This window comes from Ornithorhynchus anatinus, chromosome 9 (genome assembly GCF_004115215.2).
Source record: "Ornithorhynchus anatinus isolate Pmale09 chromosome 9, mOrnAna1.pri.v4, whole genome shotgun sequence".
NCBI lineage: Eukaryota > Metazoa > Chordata > Mammalia > Monotremata > Ornithorhynchidae > Ornithorhynchus > Ornithorhynchus anatinus.
Window position 1 is genome coordinate 23,762,790 of NC_041736.1, and position 18,199 is coordinate 23,780,988.

An 18,199-nucleotide genomic window follows, 5' to 3' on the forward strand; every position below is an offset into this window, starting at 1 on the left:
CATTGAGCTAGTTGAAAGATCTGTACCTGTCTAAAGACCCATCGCTATGGAAGGATGGAGTAAGCTGGACTGTCCCAGCCGGCACCAGGACTCAAGGGGAATGTTGGGACGGATCAGGTTGGACGCCGGCAAGGCTCAGAGTAGATCCTCGGGGCCGTTGGGAAAGTCATTCAGTCGTATCTATTGAGCTCTTCCTGGGTGCAGAGCACTGTACTAAGCACTTGGAACAGATAGAGACAATCCCTACTCAACAACGGGCTCACAGTCTAATGGGAACTTAGAGGGCCCCATTGCAGAGATGAGAAGAATGTGGAGCCAATAACAATGAAGTTTGTTCATTCAAACGCACTTATTGAGCGCTTACTGTGTGCAGAGCACTGTACTAAGCGCTTGGGAGACTACAATACAGCAATAAACAGTCACATTCCCTGTCCACAACGGGTTTCCAGTCTAGAAAAGCAGTGTGGCGTAGTGGATAGAGCACGGGCCTGGGAGTCAAAAGGCCATGGGTTCTAATCCCGCCTCCATCACTTGCCTGCTGTGTGACTTTGGGCAAGTCACTTTACCTCTCTGGCCCTCAGTTCCCTCATCTGTAAAATGGGGATTAAGACGGTGAGCCCCACGTGGGACACGTGATAGCTTTGTATCTATTCCGGAACTTAGAACAGTGCTTGGCACGTAGTAAGGGCATAACAAATGCCATCTTTATTATTATTATTGTAGAGATAATGGGCATTATGGGCAGGAAATGTGTCTACCACCGCTGTTATACTATACTCTGTCAAGGGCTTATTACAGTGCTCTACACACAGTAAGTGCCTCAATAAATACCACTGATTGATGGATCGAACAGCTGAACTCTGATACTGAACTCTGAGGGGCAGCAGAGTTTAGAGGAAAGAGCATGGGTCTGGAAGTCAGAGGACCTGAGTTCTAATCCCGACTCCACCACATGTCTGTTGTATGGCCTTGGGCAAGCCACTTAACTTCTCTGTACCTCAGTTACCTCATCTGTAAAATGGAGATGAAGACTGTGAGCCCCAGGTGGGACGGGGACTGTGTCCAACTTAATAACCTTGTTTCTATCCCAGTGCTTAGGACAGTGCTTGGCACATAGTAAGCACTTTAAAATACCACAATTATTATTATCATGCTGATGCTTCTGGTTGTTTTTGAGAGAAAAAATAACATCTATGGGTGGAAGAGAGTATTGCAATCCAGTCTGTCCCATTATAGAACATTCTTAATACCTAAATTGCACAAAATTACCATTTAGCTTTGACTGAACTTGTCTATCAACTTTGCTGTATTGCATTTTCCCAAGTGCTTAGTTCAGCACTCCACACACAGTAAGTGCTCAATAATAATAATAATAATAAAGATGGTATTTGTTAAGTGCTTATTGTGTGCCAAGCACTAGAGAAGCAGCATGGCTCAGTGGAAAGAGCCAGGGCTTGGAAGTCAGAGGTCATGGGTTCGAATCCCGCCTCTGCCACTTAGCTGTGTGACTGTGGGCAAGTCACTTAACTTCTCTGTGCCTCAGTTACCTTATCTGTAAAATGGGGATTAACTGTGAGCCTCATGTGGGACAACCTGATTACCCTGTATCTACTCCAGCACTTAGAACAGTGCTCTGCATATAGTAAGCGCTTAATAAATACCAACATTATTATTATAAATACCACTGATGGATTGATTGAGCAGTAAAGTCAGTGACTTGGTATCTGTTGGCCTCTTGGAAATCAGTGTTCTGAACTAATCCCTGGAAAGTATAGTTCTGAAGGCAGTAACAAAAAATAAAGATAAATGGAAAAATCACTTGAATATAAAATGAGTTCAAGGAATTCCTAAGGAAACTCAATCAGACTTTATGGCAGAGGATCACATCTCGGGACCTGCAGACCAAAGAAGACGAAACAAATTGGTGACACAAAAATTGTTCCAAAGTGACAAAACTTGCCAATGCCTGAAAGGATGTAAATGTTATTAGGGAAAACTTCAAGAGCTGGCATTCATTCTGTGACTTCAGAGATTAGCAGATACCTGATTTATTAAGAAGAATGCCTGTCACATAAAGGAAATTGTCTCTTTTCAAAAACTGCTGTAGAACGGTAAGATAGCCAGTGACGTTGATGAGGAGGTGATTGTTGGGAAGGTTAATTAAGACCTTTGGAAACTGAACCTTTGGCTGAATTTTGGCATCTGAAAAAAAAACCAACAGAAAAAAGAGGGAGTGAGAGAGAAATCAATTCCTGTAGAGGACAAACTGATGCTTTCTTTGCTTGGCATCCACACCCAAGAACATTTTATTTTGAGTCAAACAATATTCCAGACATGCCACCACTTCTGCCTTCTTGTTTTCTGAAAGCCAGGCTTCCCAATAATAATAACAATGATAATAGTAATAAAATAATGATAATAGGCATTTGTTAAGCACTTAACTATATGTCAAACAGTGCACTAAGGACTAGGGTAGAGATAAAATAATCAGGTCGGACACAGTCCCTGTCCTCCCTGGGGCTCACAGTCTAAGTAGAAGGGAGAACAGAAATTGAATCTCCACTTTACAGATGAGGAAACTGAGGCCCAAAAAAGTTAAGCGACTTGCCCGAGGTTACACAACCAGGAAATGGCAGAGCAGATATTAGAAACCAGGTCCTAAAACATGTCCAAAACTGAGCTCCTTAACTTCCCTCCCAAGCCCTGTCCTCTTCCTGACTTCCCCGTCACTGTGGATGGTACGACCAACCTTCCCATCTCTCAAGCCCGCAACCTCGGTGTCATCCTTGACTCAGCTATCTCATTCACCCCACACATCCAATCCGTCACCAAGGCCTGCCGGTCTCACCATTACAATGTCGTCAAGATCCGCCCTTTCCTCTCCATCCAAACAGCTATCATATTGGTACAAGCTCTCATAATATCCTGGCTGGATTATTGTGTCAGCCTTCTCTCTGATCTCCCTTCCTCCTGTCTCTCCCCACTCCAGTCTATTCCTAATTCCGCTGCCCGGACCATCTTCCTGCAGAAACGCTCTGGGCATGTCACTCCCCTCCTTATAAACCTCCAGCGGTTGCCCATCAACCTCTGCACGAAACAAAAACTTCTCACTCTGGGCTTCAAGGCTCTCCATCACCTTGCCCCCTCCTACCTCACCTCCTTTCTCTCTTTCTACTGCCCACCCCGCACCCTCTGCTCCTCTGCTGCTCACCTCCTCACCGTCCCCCGTTCACTCCTATCTCGCCGTGACCCCTGGCCCATGTCCTCCCGCTGTTCTGGAACGCCCTCCCTCCTCACCTCCGCCAAACTAACTCTCTTCCCCTCTTCAAAGCCCTACTGAGAGCTCACCTCCTCCAAGAGCCCTTCCCAGACTGAGCTTCCCCTTTTCCCTCTGCTACCTCTCGGCTCCCCTTCTGCCCTCTGCTCCTTCCCTCTTCCCCCCTTCACCTCCCCTCAGCAAAGCCCCTTTTCCCTCTGCTCCTCCCCCTCTCCCTTCCCCTCCCCTCAGCACTGTGCTCATTTTTATATATTTTTCTTACCCTATTTATTTCGTTAATGAGGTGTACATCCCCTTGATTCAATTTATCGTGATTACGTTGTCTTGTTTTTGTCCGTCTGTCTCCCCGGATTAGACTGTGAGCCCGTCACTGGTCAGGGATTGTCTCTATCCATTGCCGAACTGTATATTCCAAGCACTTAGTACAGTGCTCTGCACATAGTAAGCGCTCAATAAATACTACTGGATGAATGAATGAAGGTCCTCTCACTCACAGGCCTATGCTCTTTCCACTAGGCCACACTGCTTTTTGTTCCCCTCTTAAAGCCCCCTTTATCTGAGGTGAAAGGAGACATTTCACAGGGTTAATCAAATCAACCTTGCTCTAGATTATAAACTCTTTAAATGTCACCTTCTCTACAGTCTCTAACATTTCTCCGTGAATTGCAAAGCTGCATTTCCCCCACAAGCACTATCACACATGTAGCTTTCTGACAAATTGAATTTTTTTCTGGTCAAACTTTCTTATCAAGTAACAGTAGGGAATGAGGCCATCCAGGGGAGTGCTTGTTGCCCTGAGGTGGACAATTAGTCCCGGACAAGGATGTACCTCCAGAGTACCAGGAGGCAACGTCAGGAAGGCTAGTGACAGATTTCATCCGCCTGAGAATACCAGTTGTGGAGTAGCCTTAGATAGTCACATGGAAAACATGTGAAGGAAGAGGGTAGTGATGACTCTCTATCCCCACTCCTCATATGTGACAGAGAATTACTCTCCCCCGCTTCAAAGCCTTATCGAAGGCAGATCTCTTCCAAGAGGCCTTCCCTGATTAAGCCCTCCTTTTCTCCCACTCCCTTCTATGTCACCCTTTCTCCCTTCATTCAACCCTCCTCCCAGCCCCACAGGACTTATGTACACATCTGTAATTTATTTATTTATTCCAATTGAAGTGTGTCTCCCCCTCCTTCTAGAGTGTAAGCTTGCTGCGGGCAGGGAATGTGTCTATTGTTTGTGGTATTGTACTTGCCCAAGACCTTAGTACAGTGCTCTGCACACGACAAGCACTCAAAAAATACAATGGACAGACAATTTCTTTGATTCTCCCCACCCCATCACCAGTTGAGATTCATATTCTGCTTCTGTAGTTTGTAGTTTGGGACTAAATAACTGAAATTAGAGTGCTTCAGGTCTCAGAATCAGTCAATCAGTGGTATTTACTGAGCACTTACTGTGTGCAGAACACTGTGTAAGTGCTTGGGAGACTGTAGTAGAGTACTACAGAGACTACAACGGAGTTGGTAGATATGATCCCTGCCCTCTAGAAGCCTATAGTCTAATGGACCGAAATAACAATTAAATGGAAAACAAGGTACATTTGGAGGGGAAATGAGAGCGAACTGGGAAATATCTTTGGAAATAACACAAGTATTTGTGTGTCTATGTGTCTGTGTGTGTCTGTGTTTATTTAGAGAGAAGCAGTATGACCTAGAGCAAAGATTACAGGCCTGGGAGTCATAGGACCTGGATTCTAATCCTGGCTCCACTACTTGGCCTGCCTGCTGCATGACTTTGGGCAAGTCACTCGACTTCTCTGTACTTCAGTTCCCTTACCTGAAGATTCAATACCTCTTCTCCCTCCTATTTTGACAGTGAGCCCCAAACGGGACCTCATTATCTTGTATCCTTTTCAGAGCATAGTACAACGCATGGCACGTAATAAGCACTTAACAAACACCACAATTATTATACACAACAGTGTTTTAAAAAGAACAATGAAATTGCATGGTACCAATTTCACTAACAGAACCTGGGCTTTATTCTGAGGTTTCTACATATTCCACTGGAGCCATCTTGAGCATTAACCACCATAGAGGAAATAACATTTTCGAAGAGCTTGCCGCACAGATCATGATAAGCGTGAAGCAGAGCCTGCTCTACTCACTGTTTGAACAAATGTCTCCAAAATAAATAAAAGGTTGACAAGATCCAGCATATATGCCTATCCTCAGAAGGACTACATTCCATCTTGGTGGGTGAAATCAATTTTAATCAATAGTCTTCCATTATGTAATAATCACTTAGAAAAACGGTACTTACCAGATGACCTTCCGGTAATTAAAACAGTGTCTTCAAATAGCCATATATCTGCTTGGCTTTGAGGAAACAGTGAAAGTGTCACTGATGAATATACTGTGAAATGCAACACATTTAGAATAGTTTATTAAAAGTGAAAGGTTACAACAGATATAGTTTGTTCCCAGGCTCAGAAAGTGGTGAACTGTGATACTTTATTAAAAGGAAAGAACTGAAACTTTAGAACAGCCAAAAACAAAAGTCCGATTAGTAGAATAAAAGGTAGCTCTCTCCCCACCCCCCACAAAAAAACCCAGCACCTGTATTTCTTATGATATTTTAATCCAAAGAGTGAGAACTTAACCCACATCTCAGGAAAAGTTTTGAATCTTTATGAAAGGAAAGAACTGAAAATGAGAAAGGCAAAGAACGAAAGTCCAATTAGTAGAATAAAAGGTAGCCTCCCCTCAAAAAATACCCAACACCTGCATTTCTTATGATATTTTAATACAAAGAGCAAGAGCTTATCCCGTATCCCAAGAAAAGTTCTCTTATCCAGTGACGCCTGAACCAGTTAAGCTAACAATATCCCAGTGGACTGGAAGTATATTTTTACACTGACTTGCAGATTTCCCCTTTCATCCCTAAACTTTGCAGCGTACGATAGGTTGGATGAGATTGGATGTACCATCCAGCCCTGCTTAATTCTGACAGTAACGGAGATGTGATCAAATAGCATTCTTTCAACTCTAAGTCAACCAACCATCACGTCACGGTGGTCCAGGTAGCCCGAGAATCTCGGTGAATTTCTCAGCCCAGCTGAAACCTCTTAGCAATTTCCAGAGCCCATGTCAGGCTTGGTTCATGGTGTCAAATGCTTTTTTGTAGAAACAGAATATAATAGCTCCCACACTTAGAATTCGATAGCTTTTTCAAAATAGTACTTGATATTTAATACTATTAGTACCATAGTACTTAATACCCTCGATCGATTGATGGATTGATTGTGTGAATAAAGTAGCTTGTACCTACCCCAATACTGAGTACAGTGTCTGGCACATAGTAAGTGCTTACAAATACCATTAAAAACCTGTTTTAAGAAAAACTCATACCCATTTTAAATTTAGACTCGATCCTAACCTCTCAACCGATTTCATTCCAATAGGTTCATTCAAAAACAATCATACTGATTTCCAAAGCCTAGAGATAAATCCAATTCTAGTCAGTGAAGCGATACTCAGTCAATCATTCTTATTGAGCGCTTCTAAGCGCTTGGGAAAGTACAATATAATAATATAACAGACACTTTCCCTGCCCACAGTAAGCTTACAATCTAGAGGGGGCCACAGACATTAATATGAGGAAACAAATTACAGATATGTACATAAGTGTAGTGGGGCTGAGGTAGGGGGTGAATAAAGAGAAGAAATCAGGGAGTGGGGAAAAAAGGCAATAGGACTCTTACTCTAGACTGTAAGCTTGTTGTGGGTAGGAAATGTGTCTGTTTATTGTTATATTGTACTCTCCAAGCACTTAGTACAGTGCTTTGCACATAGTAAATGCTCAATAAATATGGTTTATTACTAATAATACTTATCAATGTATTAATAATAGCAATAATAATGATACCTGTCAACAAGCAACAGAGCGTACTTACTTGGCATTCTTGCAGTCTTCCAAGGGAATGGGGTTAACATGTAGCCATCCTTGTAGGACGCGATAGTCAAACTGAGCCCCGATTTGTAGGGAATGTCTATCGATACCGCCCCATTGTTTCCAGTTCTGGTAGAATTTGTCTTCGTGTAGTTGACGAACACGTCCACCATTGCTTGGCGCAGGGACTGACGGCTGATGACGTCATTCACTTGGACTTTCAAGGTGAAAACCGGAACTGAAAGAACAATCAAATCATTTGGTCTCCATCATGTTGTGTGGCAAAGATGTTCCGGGAGTCTCCGTGTTCACCCCGAGAGTTAGAGCCCTCAGAAACCTTAGGCAAAAGCAGCACGGGATGTTCGGATGCTTATTCCTCAGTATCCCAAACCAGGAATGTCCTGATTATTCAATTCATCACTCTCTTATCTGCCACTCCCCTAGGTCTTCACCCTCCCCGTCTCCGGGCTTCCAGAGGCAAGCGGTAACGGTCCTCTCTCTCTCTGACATCCCTACCCTCTCCTCCACATTTAATGGTCAGGAATCAATCAAAGGTATTTATGCATTAATTCCATCGTATTTATTGTGTTTACTGGATGCCATTGTATTTATTGAGTGTTTACTGGGTGCGAAGCACTGTACTAAGCACTTGGGAGAGTACAATATAACAACAAACAGACACATTCCCTGCCCACACAAGCTCACAGTCTAGAGGGGGAGAAAGGCATTAATCAACATAAATAAATAGACAGATATATACATATGTATAAGTATTTATTGAGAGCTTACTAGGTGCAGAACACTGTATTACACACCTAGGAAAGTATAATACAACAAAAAGTAGTAGACTAGATCCCTGCCCACAAGCCACCAACAGTCGATAGAGGCAGGCACATTAAAATAAATTACAAATAGGGGATAGAGTAGAGGGAAATGTGTATAAGTGCTGGGAGGATAGGATAAGGATCAAAATGATTAAAGAGTACCCAGCCAGATGCAAAGATGATGCAGAGGGGAAAGCGGGTAGTGGAAATGATGATGGTATTCGTTAAGCGCTTATTATGTGCCAATCGCTGTTCTAAATGCTGCGGGGGATACAAGGTAATCGGGTTGTCCTACGTGGGGCTCACACTCTTAATCCCCGTTTTACAGATGAGGGAACTGAGGCCCAGAGAAGTGAAGTGACTTGCCCAAAGTCACACAGCTGACAAGTGGTGGAGCTCGGATTAGAACCCATGACCTCTGACTCCCAAGGCCGGGCTCTTTCCATTGAGCCACGCTGCTTCTCTATGAGGGTCAGGGAAGACCTCCTGGAGATGTGATTTTAGGAGGGTTTTGAAGGTGAAAAGCGGCAGCATGGCACAGTGGATAAAGCATGGACCTGGGAGTCAGAAGGTCATGGGTTCTAATCCCGGCTCATGACGTCTGTCGTGTGACCTCGGACGAGTCGCTTCACTTCTCTGGGCCTCAGTTCCTTCATCTGCAAAATGTGGATTGAGACTGTGAGCCCCACGTGGGACAGGCTCTGTGACCAACCTTATTTGCTTGTATCCACCCCAGTGCTTAATACAGTGCCTGGTACATAGTAAGCACTTAACAAACGCCATTATTATTATTATTATTATTAAGGGGGGGGGAGAGTGGTGACGGGCTGTTGCTTATAAAGGGGGAGGGAGTTTCTGGCCAGAGAGAGGATGCGGGCAAGGGATCGGCAGTGGGATAGATGAGGTGGAGGTACAGTGAGAAGGTGAGCATTAGAGGAGTGAAGTGTGCGGGCTGCGATGGAGTAGATCAAGGAGGTAAGGTAGGAAGGGGGTGAGCTGCTTGAGCGCTTTGAAGCCGACGGTAAGGTGTTTCTGCTTGATGCGGGAGTGGGTGGTCGACTGCAGGAAGCTCTTGAGGATTGAGCAGATAGGGACTGACTATTTTTTTCAGAAAAATGATCTGGATGGGAGAATAAGGTAGCTATGGATTGGAGAGGGGAGAGACAGGAAGCCGGGAGGTCAGTTAGGAGGTCGATGTCCAGTTTATACTGGATATAAATTCTTGTGCTAGCAGTTTGTGTGGAAAGTGCAGATTCTAGAGACGTCATGTAGGTAACCTAACCCTAATTTCCAACAGAAACTCAAAATCTGCCCCTGTCCCTAAGCCTAAGACTAACCATAACCCCGTTCTCTTTAACCGTAACTTTCTCTCAAAGCCTAACCGTGACGTTAATCAAAACTCTTACCCTAGCTTAAACCTAACACTGCCTCTAAGGATACTCCTACTCTCACCCATGCTCCTAAATGTAGAACCGACAGGATTTCATGACAGACTGAACGAGCCACGTATCCCTTTGACTACAGGATTCACACAGTAGCAAGGATCCAATCGCTCTTCCGAGGGGTCTTGTAGTCGGGGTAGACACGGTAAAGGGGTTTATCCAGTATCCCTGTGCTCAGTTCACCGTGCCGAGATCTGTACAACAGATTCACGAGACACAATCCCTTCACGAGAAACAAGCTTACACTCGAATGGGGGGAGCCGGACGTAGAATATAGAGCACAGGCCTGGGAGTCAGAAGGACCTGGGTTTGAATCCCGACCCCGCCACGTATCTGTTGTGTGACTTTGGGTGAGTCACACAGAGTCAAAGCATTGGTGTGCACTTCGCCAGGCACTGTGTCCCTTCCTCCTCCTCTTAAATCCTCCTCTGATGAGGAGGGACACAGGTGCTGAAAGACCACCCCGGTGTCAGAGGACCTGAATTCTAACCCTGCCCACGCCACTTGCCTGCCGAGTGACCTGGGGCAATTCCTCCGGTTTCCTCATCTGTAAAATGGGGAATTTCAAATCTGTTATCCCTCTTACTCAGACTGTGAGTCCCCTGAGCAACTGGGTTCGACCTGAGTGCCTTGCATCTACCCGGTGCTTAGTAGTCAGTGCTCAGAACAGTGCTTGCACATAGTAAGTGCTTAACAAATACCATCATTCCTATTACAGCGCTTGGCACACAGTAAGTGCTTTACAAGTACCATAATTATTAACAATGCATACTAGGAGACAGTGGGAGAAGAAGATGGCTAAGTATTAGGGAGAGAGCTAATTGACTATCATAAAACTGATGATCAGGAGTTTCTATTTGATGCAGAGAAGATCAATGAAGGATTTTGGAGGAGTTGGGAGAAATGAAGAGTGAGTTATATAAGCTCATTTTGTATTCATATATATATGTGTATATATATATATGTATGTGTATATATATATATATACACATACATATATATATATACACATATATATATACATACATATATATATATATATACACATATATATATGACAGTTTACAAAGATATGAGCAGCAGAGTGAAATACATATTGGAGATGATCTGAGCAGCGGAGTGAAGTATAGAATGGAGAGGGGAGAGGCTGTTGCAATCCATCAAAGCTATTTACTGAGCACTTACTCGCTGCAGAGCACTGCATTGTTTGGGAGAGAGCATTACAAGAGAGATAATAGGTGCGGTCTCTGGCCTCATGGAGTTTACACTATAGCGAGGGTGACAAGCCCTGAAATAAATTACATTTAGTGGAAGCAGTAGAGTAAAAAGGTATGGAAATGAGTATTGAGAGTGACTGTCCACATGCTTAAGTGATGAGAAAGTGCTGGCGTGACAGTAATGGGGAGGTGAGAGATTAATCAGGGAAGGCATCCTGGAGGAGATGTGATTTTGGAAGAGCAGAGTACTTCTTTGGGAATTTGATGAACATCTGGATCAGTGGGAAGCAGCGTGGCTTAGTGGAAAGAACCCCGGCTTGGGAGTCAGAGGTCTTGGGTTCTAATCCCGATTCCTCCATGTGTCAGTTGTGTGACTTTGGGCAAGTCACTTAACTTCTTTGTGCCTCAGTTACCTCATCTGGAATATAGGGATTAAAACAGTGAGCACCATGTGGGACAACCTGATAACCTTGTATCTACCCCAGTGTATAGAACAGTGCTTGGCATATAGTAAGCGCTTAACAAATACCATTATTATTATTATCAGGGTGGTATCCATTTGGGTAAAGGGGAGAGGGAAACACTGAGAAGGGAAAAAATAGGTGGAAAGTGAGTTTGAAAGAGAACAAGGAGACAAGGATATGCTAAGATCATATTCCTCGGATTGCCAGTCGTAATGGGAAGGTTTGGTGAAGGATAGGACTTGGAAGGGAAAAAGAGAGGTTCAGTTTTTAGCTGTCCTCAGCTGAATAAACAATTTCCTTATTCACTTGGGTGTTGACTTGGGAGTTAATAATAATAATAATAATAGTAATGTTGGTATTTGTTAAGCGCTTACTATGCGCCAAGCACTGTTCTAAGCGCTGGGGTAGACATAGGGGAATCAGGTTGTCCCACGTGGGGCTCACAGTCTTAATCCCCATTTTACAGATGAGGGAACTGAGGCACAGAGAAGTTAAGTGACTTGCCCACAGTCACACAGCCGACAAGTGGCAGAGCTGGGATTCGAACTCATGAGCCCTGACTCCAAAGCCCGTGCTCTTTCCACTGAGCCACGCTGCTTCTCTAAGCAGAGTTTGCTCTCTGGACCCCAACCTTTACTGCTAATTGGTTCCCATTAAAAAAAGTCTCTGAACTTCCTTTCTGAGCCTTCTTCGGGGAAGCCACAAGGACTCTGTGATCCTTTACCCTGAAGTGCTCAATATTTTGCAAACACTGCATTGTCAGTCAACAGTGCCGGCTCAGCACGAAGCCGCTGGAAAATGTTGTTATGGGGGCAAAACCACGCCCTGACTCGATCCCTCACTTCCAAAAAGGAGATAGGGGTGTAATGCTAAGGAGATAGGAGTGTAATATTAATGATGGCAGTTGTTAATCGCTTAGTATGTGGCAGGCACTGTACTAAGTAGGGATAGGAAGAAGTAGGAGTGAAGAAAGCAAGTTGGAAACCCCTGGGAATGGTGCACTGGCAAAACAATGGAGAAGCAGCAAGCCATACTGACTAGACCCCGGACCTGAGAGTCAGAAGGTCGGGCGGTTTAATCCCGGCTCTGCCGCTTGTCTGCTGTGTGACGTCGGGCAAGTCACTTCACTTTTCTGGGCCTCAGCTACCTCATCTGTAAAATGGGAGTCAGGACTGTGAGCCCCACGTGGGATAGGGTGCGTGTCCAACCCGATTTGCTTGTATCCACCCCAGCACAGGGCCTGGCACATAGTAAACGATTAACAAATACCATTATTATTATTATTATTATTATTATTATTCTGTTTGGTGAACAAGCTCTGGGCTTCTCACTTAGTTTTCTTCAACAAAATTTGTTTCAAGAAAATTTTGAAGGAGTCAAGTTCTCAAAATGTTATTATTCCCATCTAATATTTCTCCTCCATATTTAATTTGCTCTTTACCAACCTTACTCTAGCACTCCTCATTTGGACAGAGAGACTTACTGTCAATATGCAGTAAATCATCATCACGTCATCATATCATCACTGGCAGCAGAATAATCAGTCACCCCCTTATTCCACAGATCAAGGACAGTCATAATTCACTCAGTTTTGCCACATTGCCTCTCCCCCCGTTGCTATTTCTTAAATCCGTCAAGTCACACTAGCTTTTTTTTCCTTCCTTCTTGACACCTCTTGTTATAGTAACAGTTGGAAAAAAGATGATATTCTCTTGTTTCTTTTATAAATGGTTTCCTGGGCTACCCACACTTTAATTATATTAAAAAATTTACTTTGCAAATCAAATTCTCATTTTGTTGTTGTCATTCAAAGGCAATAAGTACAACCTCCTTAAGCAACAGTTTTACAGATTTAATGCCAACTAGATATCTGGCTTCAGGGTAATGCGGGAGCTTGCACACTTGAGTGTCATAAAAGATGGATGATAACCAGTGTCCGAAATGCAGGTGGGAAGGGAAGCAGGCACTTTCTATTTCCATCAGAATTGAAGTTCGATCAGTGTGCCATCTCGCAGACAGACACAGAGAGACACACAAATGCAGAAAACTATATTTTTCACTCACCCATAGTCCTTTTTCAACAGGTACATTTGGTCTGGCAGAAAGTAGACATAGTCATAAACTTTCAAACAGCTCTTGCCTCAAGAAGCAGACAGATTCAAGGAGGCAGGTAAAAAAAAAGTTGCTACCGTAGTGTAAATAAGAATGCTCCGAGTAAGCATTTTTCCAAATTTGCTGTTAAATAATTCAACGGCGTACTTAAGAAGAAGCAAGTATCAATAACGACACTTGAGTGGTACCTACATATAGGTAAAAATAGCAACTTAGAATCGGATGAACAAAACAGAGGAGATCCCTTGTGAGATGAGTCTAGTAAATTTAAGTGATTCAGGTAGGCATCCTGAGTCGTTTCAGAGTCTGAGTTCACCAGGCCTCTAACGTGAATTCGACTCACTTCCATTATGGCCGAAAGCTATTATCATTTCAGAGCTAAAGTACTACGGGAAATGAATATCGGAGTCACTTGCTCCAGACCCTTGGGAAATGCCATACTCCCTTGTCAGATGAAGACTTAAAAAGTCCTCTCTAGGGGTCTTAAAAGCAAGGATGAGGATGTGAATGAACCCTCGTCCTCCCACTTTCCCATCACTGTAGACGCCACCACCGCTCTGCCGGTCATAACCTTGGCGTTGTCCTGGACTCATCTCTCTCATTCCACACACATAATCAACCCATCACCAAATCCTGTCAGTTCAACCTTAACGACATCGCTAAAACCTGCCCTTTCCTCTCCATTCCAGCTGCTTTGACGTCAAACCAAGCATCTATCCTATCTTGCCTTTATTACTGCATCAGCCTCCTTGCTGATCTCCCTGTCTCCCATCTTTCCCCACTTCAACCCATACTTCATTCTGCTTCCAGGCCATTTTTCCACAGAAACATTCAGTCTGGGTGTCCCGACTCCTCAAGAACCTCCAGTGGTTGTCCATCCGTCTCAACATCAAACATAAATTCCTTATCATCACCTTGAAAGCTCTCAATCACCTTGCCCCCTCCAACCTCACCTCTCTGACTTCCCACCACAACCCAGCCCGTACACTTCACTCCTCCAATGTCAGTCTACTCACTGTAATTTAATCTCGTCTATTCACTCACTCGTATTTATTGAGCGCTTACTGTGTGCAGAGCGCAGTACTAAGCTCTTGGGAGAGTACGATACTCTTGCCGCCAACCTCTTGCTCACGTCCTGCCTCTTGCCTGGAACTTCTCCCCCTGACGGGAAATCAGTCTCCCAATTTTCAAAGCCCTAATAAATACACAGCTCCTCTAAGAGCCCTCATTTCCTCTTCTCCCACTCCCCTCTGCTTTGGATTTGTACTCTTTATTCACGCCTCCTTCAGCTCCATAATACTTATGCACGTAGCCATAATTTTATTTACATTAATGACTGTCTCCCCCTCTAGACTGCAAGCTCACTGTGGGCAGGGACAGGTCTACCAATTCTGTTGTACTGTACTCCCCCAAGGGTTTAGTACATGCCCTGCACAGAGTAAACACTCAGTAAATACGATCGATCGCTTGATATAAAGGGGCAGTGGGCCACGCTCTCACCCTTCTGACACTAGATGTGGCTCCACTGAACCACTCCATTCATTTAATGGTAATCATTGAGCGCTTACTGTGTGCAAAGCACTCTACTAAGCACTTGGGAGAGTACAGCAGAACAACAGACACATTCCCTGCCCAAAAGGAGCTCACAGTCTCACCTCCACACCCGAGGCCCAGACGTAAAGAGACCTAGAGGACCAGTTCCTGGAGGATGGATGGATAGATGTCTCAGCATGGATTCAGTGCTCACTCTGAAGTGCAGGGTGAAGAGATAGCCAGAGCAGCGATTTTTCCACAGCCTGGAAAAATCCCGGTTTTTCAGCTGGGAGTAGATCAGTGAAGCCTGTGGCTGATGGAGGGAGTGGGAAAGGGATTTTGCAGGATGGTGGAGTGTTGTTGAGGCATGCAGACCCTACGAATAATGATAATAATCAAAATTGTGGTCTTTGTTAAGCACTTACTATGTACCTTAGACGGTGAGCTCCTTGTTGGCAGGAATGTATCTGTTTGTTGTTTTATTGTATCCTCCCGAGCGCTGAATACAGTGCTTTGCAAACAGTAGGCGCTCAATAAATAAGGTTGAATGAATGAATGAAATGTCAGGCACTGTACTAAGCGCTGGATTGTGTCAGTACAAACCCTACTCACTCTGGGTTCAATCTGTCACCAAATCCCCTCCGTTTCACCTCCATGGCATCGCTAAAATCCATCATTTCCTCTCTATCCAAACTACACTGATCCAAGCACTTATCTTAGCCCGCCTCATCGACTGCATCTGTCTCCTCGCTGACCTCCCTGCCTCCCGTCTCTCCCACTCTGGCCCCTACTTCGCTCGGCTGCACGTCTCCCCGCATCTAAAGCACCTTCAGGGGTTGCCCGCCCCCCTCCGCGTCCAACAGAAACTCCTTCCCGTTGGCTTTGAATCGCTCAATGAGCTTGCCCCTTCTTACCTCACCTCACCGATCTCTTACTCCAGCCCAGCCAGCACACTCTGCTCCTCCAGCGTCAGCTTGCCCACTGGGCCCCGATCTCTTCTCTCTCATCGCCGACCCCCTTCCCACGTCCTAGCCCGAAACTCCCTCCTCCTCTCCCTCGAAGCCTTCCAACGTCATATCTCCCCCAAGAGATCTTCCCCGACTAAGTCTTCTTTCCCCCGGTCCGCTCACCCTCTGCGTCAGCGGTGCACTGGGCTCCGTGACCTTTGGGCGTCAGACAACCACCCAACCCTCAACCCCAGAGTATTTATGTCCATAGCGATAAATTACATATTAAACATTCATATTAATGGCTGTTTCCCCATCTAGACTGTAAGATCATTGACAGCGATAGGAATAATGATGGTACTTGTTAAGCGCTTCCTATGTGCCGGGCACCGTACTAAGCGCTGGGGTAGATACAGAGTTAGAGACAGTCCCTGTCCCAAACTGGGCTCACAAGTCTTAATCCCCGTTTTACAGACGAGGTAACCGAGGCCCAGAGAAGTAAAGTGACTCCCCCAAGATCACGCAGCAGACGAACGGCAGAGCCGGGGTTAGAACCCAGATCCTCCCGACCCGCAGTGCTCTATCCACTAGACCACACTGCTTACTTTGTTGTGGTGCGCGAACGTGTCTGCCAACCATGTGCTCTGCACAAGGTAAGTGTTCAATACACACGATGATGACGATAATGACTATGATGACTCTACCCTGGTGCTCAGCACAGCGGTCTGCACAAGGTAGGCACTCAATACACACCACTGACGAGGATAATTATGACGACTTCGGGGCTCAGATGATAATGATAACGGTATCTGTTAAGTGCTGCCTACGTGCCAGGCACCGCACTAAGCGCCGGGGTGGATCCGAGCAAATCGGGTCGGACACGGTCCCCGTCCCACGCGGGGCTCACAGTCCCGCTCCCCGTTTTACAGATGAGGGACCTGGGGACAAAGAAATTCATTCAATCGGATTTACTGAGGGCTTGCTGCGTGCAGTGCTCTGAACTAAGCGCTTGGTACAGTGTCCGGCACATAGTAAGCGCTTAACGGAGGCCAGGATTTTTAACCCTGTTATCACAGTACAACAGCGTACGGACACGATAAATAAATTACAGACGCGCGGGACAGGGACTGCGTCTAACTCGATCCGCTTAGTATCAGAGAAGCCGCGTGGCCCGGCGGAAAGAGCACGGGCTGGGGAGTCGGAGGTCACGGGTTCAAATCCCGGCTCTGCCGCTCGCCAGCTGGGTGACTCGCCCCAAGTCATTTCACTTCTCTGTACCTCAGTTCCCTCATCTGCAAAACGGGGACGAAGACCGCGAGCCCCACGTGGGACAGCCTGATGCCCTTGTATCCTCCCCAGCACTTAGCGTAGTGCCTGGCACATAGTAAGTGCTTAACAGATGCCGTAAATATCGTCATTATCATTACGCTGCAACAGTAAAGAGACACATTCACCGGCCATGAGGAGCTTACCTTACAGAGGGCTGGGGAGACAGACATCAATACGAACCAATGAATTGCAGATACGGGCACGTTGGTATTTCTTCATTCACTCACGCATTCATTCAATCGTACGTATTGAGCGCTCGCTGCGTGCGGAGCACTGTCCTCAGCGCTTGCACGTACAGGTGCAGTACTAAGGGCTGGGGCGGATCCAAGCCAGTGTGGTTGGCTACAGGCTGTACGTTGTTCCGGTACTAGGCGCTCAATAAATAGGAAGGGATGGAGGGATGGAGGGATGGAGGGATGGATAGGTGGATGGATGGATAGGTGGATGGATGGATAGGTGGGTGGACGGATGGATAGGTGGATGGACGGATGGACGGATGGATGGATGGATGGATGGATGGATGGATGGATGGATGGATGGATGGATGGATGGATGGATGGATGGAGGAGGCCCCCGGGCCCCGTCCCTCCTCCCCCCATCCCCCCGCGGGAAGGCCGGGTTCGCACCTGGGGGAGCCGCCGCCGCCGCCTCCTCCGGGAGGCCTCCGGGCTGCTCCTCCGCCCGCCCACGCTGCTGCTCCCGTTGTTGTTGTTGTTGTTGCCGCCGGAGGAGGAGGAGACTGAGGTCGGAGCGGCTGGGCCGGTCCCGCTCTCGCTCTCCCTCCCGCTCCTGCCCCGGGAGGCCGAGCGGGAGGCCGAGCAGCAGGACGAGCGGGAAGAGCCCCGCCCTCCGCATAGCGCTCTGCCTGAGCCCCGGCCCCGCCGCCCGCGCATACTGCGCCGGGGGGACCCCCCCCCCCCGCCCCCCGCCCCGCACCCACCGCCCTGCCCCGCACACTCCGCTCCGCCCCGCCCCGCACGTGACGCCGGGGCCGGAGGACAGGAGGAGGGGGCGGCGAGACAGGAGGAGGAGGAGGAGGAGGAGGGATGGGGAAGGAGGTTGGCGCGTGTGGCTCCCGCCCCTTCCCTCCGGGAACTCCAGGGTTAAA

At 46.4% G+C, this 18,199-nt stretch overlaps 1 protein-coding gene across 2 annotated transcripts in view; it reads right to left on the reverse strand.

Annotated features, from left to right (window-relative positions):
- FAM171B (family with sequence similarity 171 member B) overlaps window positions 1-17,979 on the reverse strand; it is a 36,880-nt gene extending 18,901 nt beyond the window's left edge. For both annotated transcript variants that reach the window (XM_029071888.2, XM_029071887.2), the window contains exons 1-4: window positions 17,718-17,979; window positions 7,228-7,461; window positions 5,595-5,687; window positions 2,044-2,202 (exon numbers count right to left, since the gene is read on the reverse strand). In XM_029071888.2, the coding sequence (XP_028927721.1) occupies window positions 2,044-2,202; window positions 5,595-5,687; window positions 7,228-7,461; window positions 17,718-17,946 (715 nt within the window). In that variant the 5' untranslated portion in view covers window positions 17,947-17,979. The remainder of the gene's footprint in view (window positions 1-2,043; window positions 2,203-5,594; window positions 5,688-7,227; window positions 7,462-17,717) is intronic.
- Between the last annotated feature and the right edge of the window lie 220 nt (window positions 17,980-18,199).